At 44.6% G+C, this 22,004-nt stretch overlaps 1 protein-coding gene across 6 annotated transcripts in view; it reads right to left on the bottom strand.

The window, feature by feature from the left end:
* Positions 1-22,004, bottom strand: part of eps15l1a (epidermal growth factor receptor pathway substrate 15-like 1a) — a 584,484-nt gene that overhangs the window by 342,355 nt on the left and 220,125 nt on the right. For 5 of the 6 annotated variants that reach the window (XM_038777805.1, XM_038777809.1, XM_038777810.1 and 2 more), the window contains exons 12-13: positions 13,257-13,319; positions 4,406-4,491 (exon numbers count right to left, since the gene is read on the bottom strand). In XM_038777805.1, the coding sequence (XP_038633733.1) occupies positions 4,406-4,491; positions 13,257-13,319 (149 nt within the window). The remainder of the gene's footprint in view (positions 1-4,405; positions 4,492-13,256; positions 13,320-22,004) is intronic. The other variant, XM_038777808.1, reaches the window with a different exon arrangement.

Raw genomic sequence — 22,004 nt, 5'->3', positions numbered from 1 at the left:
GCCTGCGCATACCAGCTGGCAGAGGTATTCACAGACATCTTTAACCTATCCCTACTCCACTCCGAGGTCCCCACCTGCTTCAAGAAGACCACCATCATACCGGTACCAAAGAAGAACCAGGCAACATGCCTCAATGACTACCGCCCGGTGGCCCTGACGTCAGTTGTAATGAAGTGATTTGAGAGGCTGATCATGAAGCGCATCACCTCCATACTCCCGGAACGCCTTGACCCACTTCAATTCGCATACCGTCGCAACCGGTCCACATCAGACGCCATTTCCCTGGCCCTACACTCATCCTTAGAGCATCTCGAAAACAAGGACTCCTACATCAGACTCCTATTTATTGACTACAGCTCCGCCTTCAACACCATAATCCCAGCCAAGCTCCTATCAAAGCTCCAAAACCTAGGACTTGGCTCTCCACTCTGCAACTGAATCCTTGACTTTCTGACCAACAGACCACAATCAGTAAGAATGAACACCAACACCTCCTCCACAATAGTCCTCAATACCGGTGCCCCGCAAGGCTGCGTACTTAGCCCCCTACTCTACTCCCTGTACACACACGACTGTGTGGCAAAACTTGGTTCCAACTCCATCTACAAGTTTGCTGACGACACGACCATAGTGGGCCGGATCTCGAATAACGACAAGTCCAAATACAGGAGGGAGAGAGAACTTAGTGGAGTTGTGTAACAACAACAATCTCTCCCTCAATGCCAGCAAAACTAAAGAGCTGGTCATCGACTTCAGGAAGCAAAGTACTGTACACACCCCTGTCAGCATCAACGGAGCCGAGGTGGAGATGGTGAGCAGTTTCAAATTCCTAGGGGTGCACATCACCAAAAATCTGTCCTGGTCCACTCACGTCGACGCTATCACCAAGAAAGCACAACAGCGCCTATACTTCCTCAGGAAACTAAGGAAATTCGGCATGTCCACATTAACCCTTACCAACTTTTACAGATGCACTACAGAAAGCATCCTATCGGGCTGCATCACAGCCTGGTATGACAACTGCTCGGCCCAGGACCGCAAGGAACTTCAGAGAGTCGTGAATACCGCCCAGTCCATCACACGAACCTGCCTCCCATCCATTGACTCCATCTACACCTCCCGCTGCCGGGGGAAAGCGGGCAGCATAATCAAGGATCCGTCCCACCCGGCTTACTCACTTTTCCAACTTCTTCCATTGGGCAGGAGATTCAGAAGTCTGAGAACACGCACGAACAGACTCAAAAACAGCTTCTTCCCCACTGTCACCAGACTCCTAAATGACCCTCTTATTGACTGACCTCATTAACACTACACCCTGTATGCTTCAACCGATGCCAATGCTTATGTAGTTACATTGTATATCTTGTGTTGCCCTATTATGTATTTTCTTGAATTTTGTTTAATTCCCTTTTCTTCCATGTACTGAATGATCTGTTGAGCTGCTTGCCGAAAAATACTTTTCACTGTACCTCGGTACACGTGACAATAAACAAATCCAATCCAATCCAACCTCTGCCTTAAAAACGCTCAAAGATTCTGCCTCCACCACCTTTTAAGGAGGAGAATTCCAGAAACTGACCATCCTTTGAGGAAAACAAATTTCTCATCTCTGTTTGAAATAGGTGTCTTCTTATTTTTAAACAGTGACCCCTAGTTCTAGATTCTTCCATAGGAGGAAACATCCTCTCCAAATCCACCCTGTCAATATGTTTCAATCAAGTTGCCTCTTACTCTTCGAAACTCCAGTCGATACAAACCTAACCTTCCCTCATAAGACAACCCACCCATTCCAGGTATTAATTTAGTAAATCTCTGAATTGTCCTGATCACATATACATCCTTTGTCAAATAATGAGACCAAAACTGTACACAGTATTCCAGATGTGGTCTCACCAATGCCCTGTGTAACTGAAGCATAACCTTCCTATTTTTATATTTAATTCTCCTTCCAGTATCGGATAACATTCTATTAGCTTTCCTAATTATTTGTTGTACCTGCATACTAACCTTCTGTGATTCATGCACCAGAGCACCCAGACCCCTCAGCACCTCAGAACTCTGCCATCTCTCATCAGATATGCTTATTTTTTATTCTTCCTTCCAAAATGAAGGATTTCACATTTGCCCACATTATTCTCCATTTGTCAGATCTTTGCCCACTCACCTAACCTATCTACATCCTTTTGTAGCCTCATGTCCTCTTCACAATTTACTTTCCTACCTATCTTTGTATCATCAGCAAATTTAGTAATCATACCTTCAGTCCATTCATCCAAAGCACACATATAAATTGTAAAACATTAAGGCTCCAGCATTGAACCCTGTTACACACCACTCGTTACATCCTGCCAACTAAAAAGGACCTATTTATGCCTACTCTCAGATCACACTAGATCACAGAAAAATACTGTATAGGTTCCCTTAAGGAAAATTTCAGGTTCTTCAGATAAGGAAAATTTCAGATTTTTCTGCAAAGCGGATACAGTGTCCCAATAAAGGGAATCTCAGAATTGTTACAGTGATGAAGGTCACTTGGCCCACTATGTCTGTACTGGCTCACAAAATGAGCACTTCTCTTAGTGCTATTCACCCCTTTCTACCCAGAAATCTGCACATTTGTTATTTTTAGAGAGTCTAAATCCCTTTCGAATGCTTCGATTGAACCTGCCCCCACCACAATCTCAGGCAGTACATTCCAGACCATAACCACTCACTGCGTGAAAAAGGTTTTTCTCATCTCAGTTTTGCTTCTTTTGCCAATTACTTTAAAACTATGCCCTCTCATTCTCGATCCTTTCCTGTCTTTTAATCTGTTCTGTCCGTCACCCTATCGCAGGCCTTCCCTCATGTCCTTTATCCACCTTGTCCCCTTTCACTTGCTTAAAATCTATTACATTTTTACCTGTTCCCAGCTCTGATAAAAGGTCATTGACATAAAACCTTAACTCTGCTTCTCTCTTCATAGATACTACTTTACTTGAGTATTGCCAGCAATTTCGGTTTTTATGTGGCCACACGGTGGCCCAGTGGTTAGCACTGCTGCCTTACAGTGCCACGGACCGGGTTCGATCCTGGCCCTGTGTCACTGTCCCGTGTGGAGTTTGATCATTCTCCCCGTGTCTGAGGGGGTCTCACCCCCACAACCCAAAAGGATGTGCAGGGTAGATGAATTGGCCACGCTAAATTGCCCCGTAATTGAAAAATAAAAGAATTGGATACTCTAAATTAATTTTTTTCTTAATTCAATTTTTATTTCCAATTTCCAACATCAGCAGTATTTTGTTTTGGCACACCGGCCTTTCCAGTGACACCCACATCCCATTAACAATAAATGGGGAGATGGTCGCATAGTGGTAATATCACTGGACTGGGGATCTAGAGACCCAGGGCAATGCTCTACGGATCTGGGTTAAAATCCCACTACAGCAGATGGTGAAATTTGAATTCAATAATAATCTGGAATTAGAAGTCGAACCATTAAAACATTGTTAACTGTTGTGAAAACCCACCTGGTTCACAAATGTCCTTCAGAGAAGGAAATCTGTCGTCCTTACCTGGTCTGGCCTATGTGTGACTCCTGACCCACAGAAATATGGTCGTCCTTTAACTGCCCTCTGAACAAGGGGAATTAGGGAGGGGCAGTAATTGCATGCCTAGCCAGTGATGCTCACATCCCATGAATAAATAAAAAATAAATAAATCTCCACAGTCTTCAAGCGACACAGATCTGAACATCTTTGGTGGACAACTGGTTTAAGCATTAATCTCCAGGTCTGGTTGGAAAGCTTGAAGCATCATTAGATCCTGCTCTCTATCATTAAACCACCCACCACTCAAATACCATCCAGTGACACGAAGCTAACTTCTGGCTTCTCCTCTCCACCAAAATGGACCTTCTTCAACTACCCACTCCTCCCTAACCTCAAGGGGCTCAGACTTTATTGTTACCGTTTGTTCAGTTGCACAGGGAGTAATTGTATGGCTACAGTTTGACTAGGGTAGTGGTTGAGGAGAATATTATCGGGCTCTCCTTGGGAGCTATCTGCCTGCTAACCTACTATTTTGTGCTGGAAAATATCTACACGCTCCACGTCCCCTCACCCGAGTCACCACTCTTTATTCTGAATGTGAGTGAGCCCTAAGCAGGCTAACCCAGCAATCAAACCTGGCGCCTGCCCAGTCTATGCAATTCAGTACCACGCCATGCAATGACTTTGGGGTGAACCCAAATGCTGTTTTTAAACCTCTGTGATAATTCACTTGAAAAAGCACATGAAGTAGTTTTCAGTAGATTTGTATTTCAAATAGCTGTGCATTTCTCGCTTGTGAGATTGTTTGATCCTGAAGCTGAGAGATACCTTTTCCCAATCTGATTGGGTGCAGTTGCCATTAATGAAATGCTCACCTTTGCAGTTCGCTGATTTCATTGCTAATTGCATCCAGCTCTTTGATGCCAGTGAAATCTCCTGAGCCAATCGAACTCGTGCTATCCTATTGGGAGAACAAATAGAAATACCCATTGTAAAGAAGGCAAAGATAAAGACATATTTTAAATATATATATATATATATATGTATCAATCACAGAATAAGTTAAAAACATACATTTGCCAGTAGCTGAACAAGTTATTTTGACTAAAAACAGAAAATGCTGGAGTACGCTCAGCGGGTCTGGCAGTATCTGTGGGGAGAGAAACAGAGCTAACGTTTTAGGGTAATGGAACATTAATTCTGTTTCTCCTCCACAGATTCTGCCAGAACTGCTGAGAATTTTCAGCACCTTCTGTTGTTATTTCAAATTTCCATCATCATTCTGCTTTTCACCTATTTTGAACAGATAAGTGACTCTGAAGCCCGAGCTGGGTAATACAGTCCTGCTTAGTGTGAGGTTATTGTAGTATCAGCTTTGCAACGCTAGAGGCTCCCAGTGAGTTACAGTGCTTCAACTCAAGAGCTCCTTCTGATGGCAAAAAGCAGAGACTGCAGCCTCACACTCAGAGACCACTTCAACTTAAGTTCTCAAACTTGTAGACTATTTACTTCTTTAATCCAGACCAACAACATTAAAAAGGAATAAAAATAGAAAATGCTGGAAAAGTTCAGCAAGTCTGGCAGCATTTGTGGAGAAAGAAACAAAGTCACATGGACTCAAAACATTGCATCCATTTCCCTCCCCACTGATGGTGCCTGACCTGCTGAACCTTTCGGTTCCTTCGGTTTGAAACCCTTCGTTTTGGTACATAAAAAGGGACAGTGGCTACTTCAATTACAGACTAGGCTGAATATGCTGAAATAGATGCTCATCTCAAGGCCTGGTCTGTGTTGGCAAGGCTGCAATTAAAGAACATAGAACATACAGTGCAGAAAGAAGCCATTTGTACCATCGAGTCCGGACCGAACCACTTAAGCCCTCACTTGCACCCTATCCCCATAACCCAATAGCCCCTCCTAACTTTTTTGGTCACTAAGGGCAATTTATCTTGGCCAATCCACCTAACCTGGACGTCTTTGGCCGGTGGGAGGAAACCGGAGCACCCGGAGGAAACCCACGCAGATACAGGGAAAACGCGCAGACTCCACACAGACAGTGACCCAGCAGGGAATCAAACCTGGGACCCTGGCACTGTGAAGCCATGGTGCTATCCACTTGTGCTACCGTGCTGCCCTAATTCTTGCCCATCTTTAATTGTCCAGGTGGCAGTGAAAGTCCTTCAACCTCTGCAGTCCTTGTAATGATTAGGCAGGAATCCAGGGATTATACATGTCAATATCAGAATGATATGCAACCTGAAGGAGATGGTGTTCCCACAACCTTGCTGCTTTTGTTCTCATCAGTGGTGCAGGTCACAGGGAGAGAAGGCACTGTCAAAGTAACCATGGTGAGATGCTGCCACGTAGGGCAGCATGGTAGCATAGTGGTTAGCACAATTGCTTCACAGCTCCAGGTTCCCAGGTTTGATTCCCGGCTTGGGTCACTGTCTGTGCGGAGTCTGCATGTTCTCCCCGTGTGTGCGTGGGTTTCCTCCGGGTGCTCCGGTTTCCTCCCACAGTCCAAAGATGTGCAGGTTAGGTGGATTGGCCAGGCTAAATTGCCCTTAGTGTCCAAAATTGCCCTTAGTGTCGGGTGGGGTTGCTGGGTTATGGGGAGGGGGTGGAGGTGTGGACTTGGGTAGGGTGCTCTTTCCAAGAGCCGGTGCAGACTCGATGGGCTGAATGGCCTCCTTCTGCACTGTAAATTCTATGATTCTATAGGACCAGTGATGGAAAGAATGAATAATGAGTTCAGTGGCAGATGCACCAACCAAATGAACACCAGGATCCTGGACAGTGATTGGTTGCTTGAATGTTGTTCCGGCTGCACCATCCAGGCAAGTAGCCAATATTTCATCACACTCCTGATGTGAGCCTTGTAGATAGCGGGAAGTTTTTGAGGGCTTCAGAAGGCAAGTCATTCAACAGCAGAGTACCCAATTTCTAATCTGGCAGCCACTCAGTTTATAACATGGCTATTTCTGTTCAGTTCCTAGTCATTAGTGACTCACCAAATTCTTGGTGGGAGATCCAGCAATGTGACATCAAGGAGAGTTGGGTGGGAAGGAGGAAACAAAATATCAGAGGGTGCAAAGCAGTGATGCGGCAGGAGTTGGTAAAAGATTGCGTACTGGCAACATCCAACCATACAATGGAACAGCAGCCGAAAGGGTGATAAAGTGTATTATCATGGCACATCTTCCACTTCAAACAATGTTTTCTTTGAAGAAGAACCAAGTGCCAAGATGGTACAATAGATGAAGTGCTGCCCAGTGTGAAACTACTCTAAGTTCCATTATAGGGGCTGGTTTAGCAGAGTGGGATAAACAGCTGGCTTGTAAGGCAGAACAAGGCCCGCAGTCCGGGTTTAATTCCTGTACCCGCCTCCCCGAACAGGCACTGGAATGTGGCGACAAGGGGCTTTTCACAGTAACTTAATTTGAAGCCTACTTGTAACAATTAGCAATTTTCATTTCATTTCATTTCATTTCATCAATCCCTGGTTTGTGCCATGCTGCCCCGAGTTGGCAATAGGTAAACCATTGTTTGTCGAAGCACGCCTGACCACCACAAAATTAAATAAATCAGCCTATTCTGATCCCAAAAAACTTGCAGTTGTGACAACAGGAGAGTTTTTGGCTCAGATGTAATGACTCTCATGATTAAATGTCTAGTCTCTCACAAGTATCGCAATTGGCAAAATGCAGGAGGGATTTTTAATAAAACAAAAAGAAAACTCAATGGCCCAGCAGTTGCACGCTCGCTTTCATCTGGACTTAAGCCAATGTGGTTCTGCCAATTGAAAAGTCTCTTGATCACCTACTCCATTCAGAATTTCAATCTGGTGCAATTACTGGCAATGATTTAAAACCGAGGTTCTGTTTTGCAAAGGAAACATCAAGTTGAGAGGGCAAATAAGCACACCACAGACAAAAAAGATGCAATTACACGAAGGTCATTGCTCTATATTTTGCTCACTGAACATATGTTCTGGTACATTATGAAAGCACACAAGTCTGATAAATCAATACTCCAGGATCACTACGGAATACTTTGGGTCAACATATAATCTGCCTTTCACCTCTGTCTCCCATCCTCACAGCAATGCAGGTTATTGCAGCTGAAGCTCTCTTTAACCCTGGACGTTTGGATTATATATGTTATGCCATATGGGGCTTGGCCCTGATTAATGACTGCAGGTGCTATAGGCAAGGGATATTTATTTTGACAATTTGCACTATTTAGATTACACTTAAATTTGCTATCTTACTAGCACCAAACGGTCCTTCAGCCAAAAGCATCTTTAGCAGTCAGGTTTGGCATGGATCAGTGAAGGTGAGCCATTGCAGCATGTGATGAGGTTGCCTAGTTCAAGGAAGCCCAATAGCAATCTGTCCTATGTCAAGGAATGGCAATCGTAGAGCATGACACAAAGTTCCCAGGACGCATACTGACATTAGTGCAACTCATTGCAAAGTGAATCCAATACCACGGTCCCTAAAGAAAGAAGTGACTCTGATTTACATGGCAGCATGTGTTGCAGCACTGCAGGATACTTTCTTGCAAAGCAGAACACAAATTACAGTTTAAAAGCAAATTCTTAAATAAAATTTCAAACAAGGGAAAAAGAAACGGAGTTAAAGGCATAAAGCGCAGACTGCACAATAATCCCTCAAAATTCCGACAAGCTCCCACGTATGGCATGATGTACGAGCAGTGACTGGCAGGTACTTTCCCAGAGAAAAAGGGAAAACATGAAGGAGAAGGTTTAATTGAGATTTAACAAAAGGTGTTCAAAATTTAATAAGGGATTGTAAGATTAAAAAGAGAGAACAGGAGGGTTGGTAACCCAATGGCACAAATGTTAAGACGATTGGCAAAAAAAGTCAGGGAGATTTAATTTACTCCACAAGTTTTTGTGATCTGCTATGCACTGCCTGAAAAATTATATATAATATATATTATAAAAGAAAAACACTTCCACTGCTATGGCGAAAGCAGGGATGTGAGACTAAGGTAGGTCTATCAGACAGCCGGTACAGGTACAATGGATGAATAGTCTCCTTCTGTTAGCGGTTAGTTTTACAGTTTGTATATCTGCAATCTGAAACCCTAAAAAAACAGAAAAATCTGCTTTCAGCACAAAATGAAATTGTTGAGGGCAAGGGCTTTTATCTAACATTCAAAACAAACCTTCAGATCTCCAAGCTCTGTGAAGCAGCATTGTGAAGAAATCAATCACATAACTGCCCTTCAGGAACACTAGTGCTCTTGATTACTGCTGCACATTCAGGGTGATAACAGCATGGTTAAAATGACCTTGTAGACTATTTTGCCTAGACCCAGATTTTAATCTGAGTTCAAATTCTGTGGAAAGCCAGGATCCAAAAAACACTGAGCAGAGGACAACACACAATGCTGCAATGGATCATCAGTAAAGCACTAGCGTTAGTGCTCAATTTAAAGCAGGACGAAAGCAGCCAGGTGTCTTGTACTGACCATTCCCAAAATGCTAACGCATGGGTAACATTGTATTGAATAATATAGCCAAACAATGTTAGGCATGGATCCAAGCAAATTCGGGTATTTATGCAGAGGCACAACAGCAAGTAAATCCTAATAAGCCTCTGAGGCCTCCACATTTGCACAGTACAGGCCATACTTGTAAATGGCTCCAACACTAACAGTTCAGCAAGCTACACTCCTTAATAAAGTCTTTTTTTATAAATTTAGTGCATCCAATTAATTTTTTCCAATTAAGGGACAATTTAGAGTCTCCAATCCACCTACTCTGCACATCTTTGTGTTGTAGGGGTGAAACCCACACAAATTCCACACGGTAGTGACCCAGAGCCGGGATCGAACCTGGACCTCAGCGCCGTGAGGCAGCAGCGCTAACCACTGTGCCACCGTGCTGCCCGAGACTCCTTAATAAATGAAACCAATTACATAACAAGAGATGATTATAAACCTCTAAACTATTTTTTCTCTAATTCTGAATGACAAGTACTCTGCCCACTCACAAACAAAGGCTTCAATTCTGCAGTATGTTCAAACAATGGCACCTAGTTTGAAATAAAATTATCTGGGTTCTACGGGGCAAATTACCAAGTTGCAATGCAATGCTGTGCCTTGGGAACAAGATCTGACCCATTCACAATCCATGCCCAAAGTAACTAATTCACCAGTGACAGTCAGGTTTGCACTAACACTGCAATGGTTGGTTGGGGCTGGTTTAGCACACTGGGCTAAGTCGCTGGCTTTTAAAGCAGACCAAGGCAGGCCAGCAGCACGGTTCGATTCCCGTACCAGCCTCCCCGTACAGGCGCCGGAATGTGGCGACTAGGGGCTTTTCATGGTAACTTCATTGAAGCCTACTCGTGACAATAAGCGATTTTCATTTCATTTTCATTTCCATGTTGTGGGGAACTTACAACAGGAATGGACATGTTGGTTAGGATAGCTCCAAATTGTTCCTCAAAATTGCAATATTCTCCTCTAACCCATCGTAGAATTTAACTTTTACCTCCAGAGCATCTTTGAAACATCTGAACTGAGGCTTTATTCAACTCAACCACACATTAAGCTACTGCTTTTTAACACTCGTACAACAGTGGAGTAAGAGGAAACATTAATAACATACAAATTAAAGGGGCAGGAGCTAGATTGCAAAAGCATACCAGGCACCTTACAGGATCTATAAGCATCAGTACAAAATAGTCATGCAATCCTTTCTTACGCTGCACATCGAGTCAAGGCTCTCTCTGGGAAACGTGGTTTCACTTTATAGGTCACTGAGTCCCTAGGATCTGTTTCATCATTCTAGCGGACCGTTGCTAATAGAACAACACAATTGGCTGCATCTCATCCACTCTCAAAACATATCCACAAGGAGGAAAAGACAGAAAGAGTCGTTGAGACTCACCATTACGATGCTTTCAAGGAGCTTCAACCAACAACACTGGCAGAGTCTATTTCTCCACTAACCCTCAAAAACCACAACTATAGGGACCCACAACAAAGAATCACAATATTAGAGTATCAAAATTTCTCTTATAAGTACTGACTGCATGCAGTCCCCACTGTATATGGTGGGTGTTTTATGCAATGCAACATATGAGGTGTGAGACCAAAATATTAGACTTCATATACCTTCTCAGTCTGATATGATGAAGCAGTTGGACACAACCAATGAGACAGCTTCTGGTCACTTTTTACTGTTCCCTATTGTGTATTAATAGATTTCATAAAAAATAAACTTCATATCCGTAGTAGGATTTGTATTTGTGTTCGCTGAATTACTCATCCAGAAACATAGATACATTTCTTTCCTCCATTCTAAAGACACTGACATGCTAAAGTATTTTTCCACACTGACATGCTAAAGTATTTTTCCACGGTCAATAGCAATCCTTCTATACCTTACCCAAGTAGCCTGTTGTCTGAATGATGATAGTGCTGGCGTGCCATATGACAATGGGAATACTACAACTAAATTTGATCAGGTCCTTACCGGACACCCACAAATCTATCTGACTATCCCCTACCCTTCCTTCCAACTGGGCTTACTGGATATTGCTGAAGCGTGGAAGCGCTGAATTATTATTGCTTGCTGAAACTGAGGGCTGTCTGGCAAATTTCAGAGCACCTGCTATTAGGTGGGTTATGAGGTTGTGGGGAAGGGCGGGGGTGTGGGCCTGGATGGGGTGCTCTTTCAGAGGGTCGGTGCAGAATCGATGGGCCGAATGGCCTCCTTCTGCACTGTAGGAATTCTATGATATCCGTTATACATAGCGGCAAGGGCAACAGCTGTGCTAAAACCGCTTTGGTTGTAATTAGGAGTTTTCACTTGTAAACGGAACATCAGGGCAGACAAACTTACATAGGGATTACCAACACACCCATAATACAGGAGGTTAGAGGAGGATGAGAGGTGGCAAGATTCCTGTGACTGTGCCAATGTATTTTTTTATTCTTTCATTAGATATGGGCATCGCTGGTTAGGTCAGGTTTTATTGTCTTTCCCTAATTGTCCTCCAGAGATGGCGATGAGCTACTTTTTTGAACCGCTGCTGACCATGGTACACCCACAGTGCTGGGAGGGAGGCAGTTCCAGGACTTTTACCCAGTGAGTGAAGGAATGGCAAATTACTTCCAAGTCAGGGTGGTGTGTGGCAAACAGTGGTGTTCCCATGTGTCTAATGCCCTTATCCTTAGATATCTGGTAGAGATCAGGATTTGGAAGGAGGTGCTGTCAAAAGAGCCTTGGTGAGTTGTTGCAGTGCATCTTGTAAATGGTACACATTGCCACTGTGTGCCAGTGATGATGTAAGGGGAGGTGTTTAAGTTGGTTGATGGGGTACCAATTAAGTGGGTGGCTTTGCCCTGCATGGTGTCGAGCTTCTTGAAAGTTGCTGGAGCTACATTCAGCCAGGCATGTTGAGAGTATTTGGTTTGGGAAGAAATGGAGGTAAGTTACTTGCCTCAGAATTCCCAGTCTCTGACCTGCTCTTGTAGCCACAATATTTTTATGGCTAAGTCTCTGGTCAATGGTAAGCCCCAGAATGTTGATAGTGGGGATTCAGTGATGGTAATGTTATTGAATACCATGGGGAGATGGTTAGATTCTCTCTCGTTGAAGACAATCATTGCCTGGCAAATGTATAGCATGAACATTACTTGCCACCTAAATTAATCCAAGTCTGAATGTTGTCCGGGTCTTGCTGCACATGGACACAACCTGCTTCAGCATCTGAAGAGTTGTAAATGATGCTGAATCATCAGTGAAAATCCACACTTCTGCTTTTATGATGGAAGAAGCGTCATTGATGAAGCAACTGAAGATGATTGGGCCTAGTACAGTTACTCTGAGGAATTCCTATAGCGACATCCTGGGACTGAGATGATATCTACATGTATGTATTATATGCAAGTGCACTGTATTAGTGGACTATATAGGTCATAACTGAAGAAACTAATCAAGATTCAAAGCAACATAACTAGCTTTGCTTTCAGTGCACCTAAACCTAAACAAGATGTGAACTGGTGAATAAACACAGCCGTTTTTGAAGAAAATAGAAGAGCAATTAACACACGATAAGCAACAACTTTGACATTTATTTTTTATTTATTTATTTTTTAAATTTAGAGTACCCAATTCATTTTTTTTCCAATTAATGGGGCACTTTAGCGTGGCCAATCCACCTAGCCTGCACATCTTTGGGTTGTGGGGGCGAAACCCATGCAAACACGGGGAGAATGTGCGAACTCCACACGGACGGTGACCCAGAGCCAGGTTCGAACCTGGGACCTCGGTGCCGTGAGGCAGCAGGGCTAATCCTCTGCGCCACTGTGCTGCCCAACTTTGACATTTATGTTCATGTAATTGAATAATGGCTATTATCACTTTTTTAGCCGATGTAAGCGACTGCCAGTTTAAATATGAATGTTTTATGTGAGGGGGCCTGTATGGGACATTACATTGTACAACTCCTTCACTTAGTCATGACAGGGTATCTTGTCAAAACCAAAACTGAATACAAGTTTATACCCACAAAGGTAACGAGTGACCAGATCATTTCAGAGCTTGATAACATCTAACATGCACTGGCTCACAACAGGCGTAACAACTAGAAGAAATTCACAGACAATGGGAAGAAAAAGCAATGGTTAGCAGAATGTTTAAAGCAGGCAGCCCTGTTAACATGTGCACAGTGAGTTACTCACACGCCTCATTTCTGTTAGTTGCGAAAGCTCAGGCCCAACAGGTGTCATGTAGCCTGAGAGGCTCTACAGAAAGAAAGGAATAAAGTAGGTCTACAGGTACATTATTGCACAAACATCAAGAACTTTAGCAGCGGGTTCACTTCAGAGAAAACACAGCTCTTAACTTGGGTCAGATTCAGTGAGATCAAGCGGCCAATAAAATAACAAACGTAAGTAAAATTTTAAAAACTTGTGCAAAGTGATCATATAGAAACTTTTTTTTTTCCTCTTTATTCGTTCATGGGGTGTGGCTGTCGCTGGCCAGACCAGCATTTGTTGCCCATCCCTGAAGGCATTTAAGAGTAAACCACATTACATTTTGATTTTGTGATCTCTTGAAAGTTTGTTGTTTTATTTTGGTCAATGATAATTACATTTAATTACAATACAGAAACCTGCTGAGCTAAATGCAAACACAGTGAAACCTGTAAATTACTGACACTTTAGGGACTGGTGTCCTTATTTTCAAATGGTCACTAAATGTTCTGTTAGCACTTATAATAGAATGGGACGGTCTTTATCCAGCATCCATCAAAGAGCTGTTCTTTCCTTGGGGATACAGCCATCAAAACATACAATCCCAGAGATGGAGTGGTCTTTGTTGCGACGGACATTAGTAAAGAGTTCCCCTTTCCACAGGAGCCGTTTCATTCACAAAACTGGCTGCTGGCATATGCTGACCTGCAGACACTAGCCTCCTAATATTTTGGAAGCAGGAAGAAAGCGAGCTCCAAGGAAGGACAAGTACCAGTGATCTTGACTCAGTGATAGTTTCTGAGACTAGCTTTACAACAGGCTGTCCTGTGTTTTTAATTGTGAAAGGGCTTGTCACATTGAAAGTTGGTGGTAGTTTGTGAGTGTCCATTGTTTCAGAGTGCCTCGTGGTTTAGTACACACTGCCCTTTTCTAACCTAAAACACGAGGCAATAAACAACGCATTGTATTATACAGGTCTGTATATACTGTGATAATGTTTGACAACAGAGCACAGGTTCCAATCATCATGGACCCCACTTGGACCACGGCACAACTCTGTCGAGACAGGCATCTTCCACTCACCAAAATTAAGTTTGTGACCTGGGACATCAGGATCCTCATGGACAAGGCCAACAATGACAGACCCAAGTGCTACACCACCATCATAGTTCGTGAACTCAGGCACCTTGTCATTGACGTTGCCTCCAGAAGTGAGACACAATATGCAGGACAAGGTCACCAAAAAGACCAAAGAAACAGGTACACTTTTTTCTGGAACAGTCTTCCAGAAGAGGGACAATCCAGTTTCTTTCATGGGGTGTCGCTGGTATGGTCAACATTTATTGCACATCCCTAACCGTTCTTGAACAGAATGACCCGCTAAGATATTTCAGAGCATAGGTAAGAGTCAACCATACTACTGTGGATCTGGTGTCACATGTAGACCAGACCGGGGAATGGTGGCAAAGTTCTTTTCCTGAAGTACGTGAGAAAACTAGATGGGTTTTTCTGAGAATCAATGATGGTTCCATGGTCACCATTACTGAGACTAGCTCTCAATGCTACATTTTTACTAATTGAATTCAAATTCCATCAGCTGCCATTTTGGGATTTGAACCTGTGCACCCAGAGCATTAGCGTAGGCCTCTGGATTATTAGTGCAGCGGCATTACCACTACATTACCATCAGTAGAGCAGTATGGTCGCACAGTAGTTAGCACAGTTGCTTCACAGCTCCAGGGTCCCAGGTTCGATTCCCTGCTTGGGCCGCTGTCTGTGTGGAGTCTGCATGTTCTCCCCGTGTTTGCGTGGGTTTCCTCCCGTGCTCCATTTTCCTCCCACAGTCCAAAGATGTGCAGGGGTGAGGTGGATTCCCCGTGCTAAATTGTCCTTAGTGTCCAAAAAGGTTAGGTGGGATTACTGGGTTACGGGAATGGGGTGGAGGTGTGGGCTTGGGTAGGATGCTCTTTCCGGTGCAAACTTGGTGGGTCGAATGGCCTCCTTCTGCACTGTAAATTCTATGATTCTATGATCGCCTCCATTGGGTGGGCTTGACCATCAAAAATTTGTTTGTGCGGCAGCTCAGCACCTCCCCATGTGTGATAAGCGAGCGTCTCATAACTGTCCGTCACATCCGAATGAGCAATCAACATGCCATTGTCATCATTCCTACACTTGAAGCAACCGAGGGGGCCAAGGAGGGATTCTATGCCAACCCTGAGTAATCACTAACCCAAGTCCCAGCAGGCGATAAACTGATCCTCCTTGGAGATTTGAATACAGACTCAGGAAAGATGTGAATCTCTGAACGGGTGTGATTGGCAAGGAAGGAGTAGGGAAAGCTCTTGCAGATGGGCAACATCACCACAACTCAAGACAAAAACAGTACTTCTACAGGACTCTGAAGTCAACAGTACACCATAAAATCCCCAGCACATGGAACAAATACTAAGTAGAAAGAGCGCAGGAGCTTCAACAACCCACAGTGACCAATGATATGCACAGTTTATTGTGCTGTCAAGATGATCAATGGCCGAAGCACTCGAGGATCTACACCTTTGAGAACCAAGCATGGCGAAGAGCTCATCAAGGACAGGAAGGCAGTAAATGATGGTTGGAGAGAACGTTGAAGAATTCTTCAACCAAGACTGACTTGAACAACTTCAACTCCATTCCTCAAAATTCCACCCAGCTTAGTCTTGGCACCATACTGATGTGAAACAAAGTTGAAAAAAACATTTGACCGCTGAAACACAATAAAGCCTCTGGAATATATGGAATCCTTGTCTAAATTCTGAAACACAGCGGAGATACACTCCTGGCACAGCTGCACAATCTGATAACTCTCATCTGGGAAGAAAATGCATGCTGGGGGATCTCAGGGATGCTGTGCTCCTCACTATACTTGAGGGAGAGGAATCGATTGCAGTAACCACTCTCTGCTATGTAACTCAGTGAAGGTCACTGCAAGGTTCTTCTTCAATCGCCTCTTCCCATTGACCAAAGAGCTCCTTCCAGAGTCATTTTTGCTCACCGAGGGGCATCATAGACATTGGATTGGATTTGTTTTTTGTCACATGTACCGAGGTATAGTGAAAGTATTGTTCTGCCTAGAGTCCAGACAGATCATTCCATACATGAAAAAAAAACATAGGACATACATAAATGCACAATATAAATACATTATCACGGAGCAGCACGGCGGCGCAGTGGGTTAGACCTGCTGCCTCACGGCGCCGAGGTCCCAGGTTCGATCCCGGCTCTGGGTCACTGTCCATGTGGAGTTTGCACATTAGAACAAAGAACAAAGGAAAGTACAGCACAGGAACAGGCCCTTCGACCCTCCAACCCTGCGCCGACCATGCTGCCCGTCTAAACTAAAATCTTCTACACATCCAGGGTCCATATCCCTCTATTCCCATCCTATTCATGTATTTGTCAAGATGCCCCTTAAACGTCACTATCGTCCCTGCTTCCACCACCTCATCCGGAAGCGAGTTCCAGGCACCCACTACCCTCTGTGTAAAAAACTTACCTCGTACATCTCCTCTAAACCTTGCCCCTCGCACCTTAAACCTATGCCCCCTAGTAATTGACCCCTCTACCCCTGGACAACGTCTCTTGTTATGGGCCAGGTTTTAGAGAACCCCAAAGTGTATCATGGAGTTCACCTGACCCCCAACTTTAATAGATTGTAACACTACCTGTGTTGCCCCTTTCAGTGTCCTGTGGACCTGTACACCAAGATCTCTCTGACTGTCAATACTCGAGGGTTCTACCATTCACTGTATATTCTCTACGTGTATTAGACCTTCCAAATTGCATTATCTCATATTTGTCCGGATTAAACTCCATCTGCCATCGCGCCGCCCAAGTCTCCAAACAATCTAAATCCTGCTGTATCCTCTGACAGTCCTCATCGCTATCCGCAATTCCACGTACCTTTGTGTCATCCGCAAACTTACTAATCAGACCAGTTACATTTTCCACCAAATCATTTATATATACTAGGAACAGCAAAGGTCCCAGAACTGATCCCTGCGGAACACCTCTAGTCACAGCCCGCCAATCAGAAAAGCACCCTTCCATTGCTATTCTCTGCCTTCCATGACCTAGCCACTTCTGTATCCATCTTGCCAGCTCATCTCTGATCCTGTGTGACTTCACCTTTTGTACCAGTCTGCCATGAGGGACCTTGTCAAAGGCCTTAGTGAAGTCCATATAGACAACATCCACTGCCCTACCTGCATTAATCATCTTTGTGACCTCCTCGAAAAACGCTATCAAGTTAGTGAGACACGACCTCCCCTTCACAAAACCGTGCTGCCTCTCGCTAATTCAACCACTTGCTTCCAAATGGGAGTAGATCCTGTCTCGAATAATTCTCTCCAGTAATTTCCCTCCCACTGACGTAAGGCTCACCGGCCTGTAGTTTCTTGGATTATCCTTGCTACCTTTCTTAAATAAAGAAACAACAGTGGCTATTCTTCAGTCCTCCGGTACATCACCTGAAGACAGTCAGGATCCAAAGATTTCTGTCAAGGCCTCAGCAATTTCCTCTCTTGCCTCCTTCGGTATTCTGGGGTAGATCCCATCAGGCCCTGGGGACTTATCCACCTTAATATTTTTCAAGACGCCCAACACCTCATCTTTTTGGGTCTCAATGTGACCCAGGCTATCTACACACCCTTCTCCAGACTCAACATCCACCAATTCCTTCTCTTTGGTGAATACTGATGCAAAGTATTCATTTAATACCTCGCCCACTTCCTGTGGTTCCACACAGATTCCCTCCCCTGTCCTTCAGTGGATCAACCCTTTCCCTGGCTACCCTCTTGCATTTTATGTACGTGTAAAAATCCTTGGGATTTTCCTTAACTGAAACATTCTCCCCATGTTTGCGTGGGTTTCGCCCCCACAACCCAAAGATGAGCAGGCTAGGTGGATTTGCCACGCTAAATTGCCCCTTAATTGGAAAAAATGAATTGGATACTTTAAATTTATTTTTTAAATAAATAAATAAATACATAGACACAGGCATCGGGTGAGCATACGGTGTGTAGTATTACTCAGTAGAGAAAATGTGTGAAGAGATCAGATCAGTCCATAAAAGGATCATTTCGGAATCTGCTAACAGCTGGGAAGAAGCTGTTTTTGAATCAGTTGCCGCGTGTTCTTAGACTTTTGTATCTCCTGCCCAATGGAAGAAGTTGGAAGAGTGAATAAGTCGGTGGGAGGGGTCTTTGATTATGCTGTCCGCTTTCATAGAACATAGAACACTACAGCGTAGTACGGGCCCTTCGGCCCTCGATGTTGCGCCGACCTGTGAAAAGGCAGCGGGAGATGTAGACAGAGTCATGGATAGGAGGCGGGTTTGCATGATGGACTGGGATGTGTTAACAACTCTCTGTAGTTTCTTATAGTCTTGGGCCGAGCAGTTGCCATACCAGGCTGTGATGCAGCCAGATAGGATGCTTTCTTTGGTGCATCTGTAAAAGTTGGTAAGAGTCAATGCGGACATGCCTAATTTCCTTAGTTTCCTGAGAAAGTATAGGCTCTGTTGTGCTTTCTTGATCGTAGCGGCGACTTGGGTGGACCAGGACAGATTGTTTGTGATGTGCACCCCCAGGAATTGGAAGCTGTCAACCACCTCTACCTCAGCACCATTGATGCAGACAGGGGTGTGTACAGGGGTGTGTAAAATACTTTGCTTCCTTAAGTCAATGACCAGCTCTTTAGTTTTAGACATGATCACTGAGTTAAATCGCTGGCTTTTAAAGCAGACCAAGCAGGCCAGCAGCACGGTTCGATTCCCGTACCAGCCTCCCGGACAGGCGCCGGAATGTGGAGACTAGGGACTTTTCACAGTAACTTCATTGAAGCCTACTCGTGACAATAAGCGATTTTCATTTTCATGATCTTCACTGCACAATGCATCCAAGGAAAATGTAAGGAACAGCATCAACTATTGTACCTTGTCTTTTTCAGCCTCACAACGCCGTTGACTATGAAGGGTTATGAGGTATCCTCCTCAAACTTGGCTGCCTGAGAAATTTATTGCCATCCTCCACCTACTGCACAATGACATGCAAACTATGAGGATCATAGCTTGCATGTCATTGTGCAGTAGGTGGAGGATGGCAAACAGACCTCATCTCAGTTAAGACTGGGGTCAAATAAGGCCTTACACTAAATACCCAGAAAACTAAGGCCCACTGCCAACCAACTCCAACATAACCTCCACGCAACAGCTCAGACCAACAGCAAGATCCTGGTCAACATGGACAGAAGACAGATGTAGTCACAGAAACAGATCACCACCTTCAATGTGCTGGCTCAGCCTTCGGTTGACCTAGAAAAAGAATACTTGAGGAACTGGATCTCAAACCGAAGATTAAGGTCATAGTTTACCGGGCAGCAGTGATCCTCATGCTCCTATATGGTTCAGAGACTTGGATGACCTACTGCAAGCACCTCAAATCACAGCACTGGGGCGTTTGTAAGATCCTCCAAATTCAATGGCAAGAAAAGTGGTCCCACAGCAGCGTTCTCTCTCAAGCCAATGTTCCCAGCATTGAGGCACTATCATTCAAAACCAGCTCGAGGAAATGTAATTCATATGCCTGACACCAGACTCCAAAAGCAACAGGTCTACTCAGAACTGGATCACAGCAGGATATTCTCTGGAGGACAGCAGAAAGGTTTTCGGAGGTGGGCTCTTGCAAGGGAACAGGGTTGCGGGCGCTGGCAACAGCAATGCTCCCGATGGGCCAATGGGCGTATATGGCGAGTCCGGTGGTGGTGACCACGTTGAAGATCTGGAGGTACTTTAGACAGCATTTTAGCTTGGAAGTTGGGTCGGGGGATGCCAATTAGGGGGAATCATGGGTTTGAGCTGGGGAGGATGGATGCAAGGTTCCGGGGATAGAAAGAGAGGGGGATTAAGGAAATTAAAGATTTGTTTCTGGGAGGGATATTTGCGAGTTTGGAGGAGTTGGGCGAGAAGTTTGGGCTGGCGCAGGCCTAAAGAAAGCTTTAGGTATATGCAGGTGCGGGACTCTGTGAGTAAGGTCTTTTTCACCTTCCCGATAGCGCCTGCCTCCTCATTGTTGGAGGTGGTGCTGTCAGTGGTGGATTTGGAGGGCGAGTGGTCTTGGCAATTTATGGGGAGGACCTTGGAGAAGGAAGGGGTGTCCAATAAGGGGGTTACGGCGAGATGGGAGGAGGAGTTGGGGTGGTGCTGGAGGAGGGCTTGTGGTGTGAGGTGCTGCCCCTCGACTTTGTGTGCCAGGCTGGGGCTGATACAGCTGAAGGTACTGCACACCCCACAAAGCCTAGGATGAGCCGGCTGTTCAAAGGGGTGGAGGATATCTGTGAGCGATGTGGGAGGGGCTCTGCGAATTATATACACAAGTTTTGGTCCTGCCGAAGTTGGAAAGGTTTTGGAGGACGGTGTTCAGCACCATTTCGGGAGTTTTACATATGGACATGGAGCCAGGGTCCCATCGAAGCCATATTCGGGGTGCTGGACCAGCCGGAGCTGCAGGCGGATGCGGGGGCAGGTGTTTTAGCCTTTGCCTCGCTGACTGCACATAGGCAGGTCCTGTTGGGGTGGATGTTAGCCTCTCCATCCTGTGCCTCGGCGTGGCAAGGGACCTGCTGGAGTTTCTGGAAAAGGAGAAAATGCACATACACCCAATCCTCCAAGCACTACCGCTTCCTGCACGTGGCAGGATCTGCAGATCGTGCATTTGAATCATCTCAGGATCCAACAATCTAGAGTGGAAGCAAGTCATCTTCAATCCAGGACTGCGTAAGAAGGAGATAACTGCAAAGTTTACAGATGGCATGAAACTTAACAATATGGTAAAAATGAGACAGATTGTCATAAACATCAGGAAGACACAGCCAGACTGGTGAAATAGGAAGACACGTGGCAGATGAAATGTGGAAGTATGAAGCTACACATTTTGATAGGAAAAATGAGAAGTGATCTGAAATAAATGCTATTATTTTAAGGGGTATAATTTTAAAGGGACCAAGAAACCTTGGGTGTATGTACACAAATCTTTGAAAATGGCAAGACAGGTTGGGATGGTTCTTAATTAAGCAAATGAGATCCTTAGCTTACAGAATCCTTACAGTGCAAAAGGAGGCAATTTGGCCCATTGAGCCTGCACCAACCCTTCAAATGAGCACTCTACCCATACCCACTTCCCCCCTATTCCCATAACCTACGATGCACATCCCTGGGCATTAAGGGACCAAGCCACCAAACCTGCACATCTTTGGACTGTGGGAGAAAACCAGAGCACCCGGAGAAAACCCACACAGACACGGGGAGAAAGTACAAGCTCCACACAGACAGTAACCCAAGCCGGAATTCAACCCCGGTCCCTGGCGCTGTGAGGCAGCAATGCTGACCACTGTGCCACCGGCTTTATTAATAGTGGAATAGAGTAAAAAATTTAGGAAAGCTGGACTAAATCTTTGTAAAACATTGGTTAGGCCATATTGGAATACTGTGTTCAATGTTGGCCATCACAGTTTAGGAAGGATGTTCAGGCCTTTTGGAGACTGCAGAAGAGATTTACTGGAATAGTACCAGGGATGAGGGATTTCAATTTTGTGGAGAGACTGGAGAATCTATGGCTCTTCTCTTTAGAGCAGAAAAGGTAGAGTTGTTCAAAGTCATGAATGGTTTTGATGGAGTAAATAGGAAGAAACTGTTTC

The sequence above is a fragment of the Scyliorhinus canicula genome, chromosome 18, assembly GCF_902713615.1.
Source record: "Scyliorhinus canicula chromosome 18, sScyCan1.1, whole genome shotgun sequence".
Classification (NCBI taxonomy): Eukaryota; Metazoa; Chordata; class Chondrichthyes; order Carcharhiniformes; family Scyliorhinidae; genus Scyliorhinus; species Scyliorhinus canicula.
The sequence above is the reverse complement of the archived record's forward strand: the minus strand, read 5'-3'. Positions and strand labels throughout refer to the sequence as shown.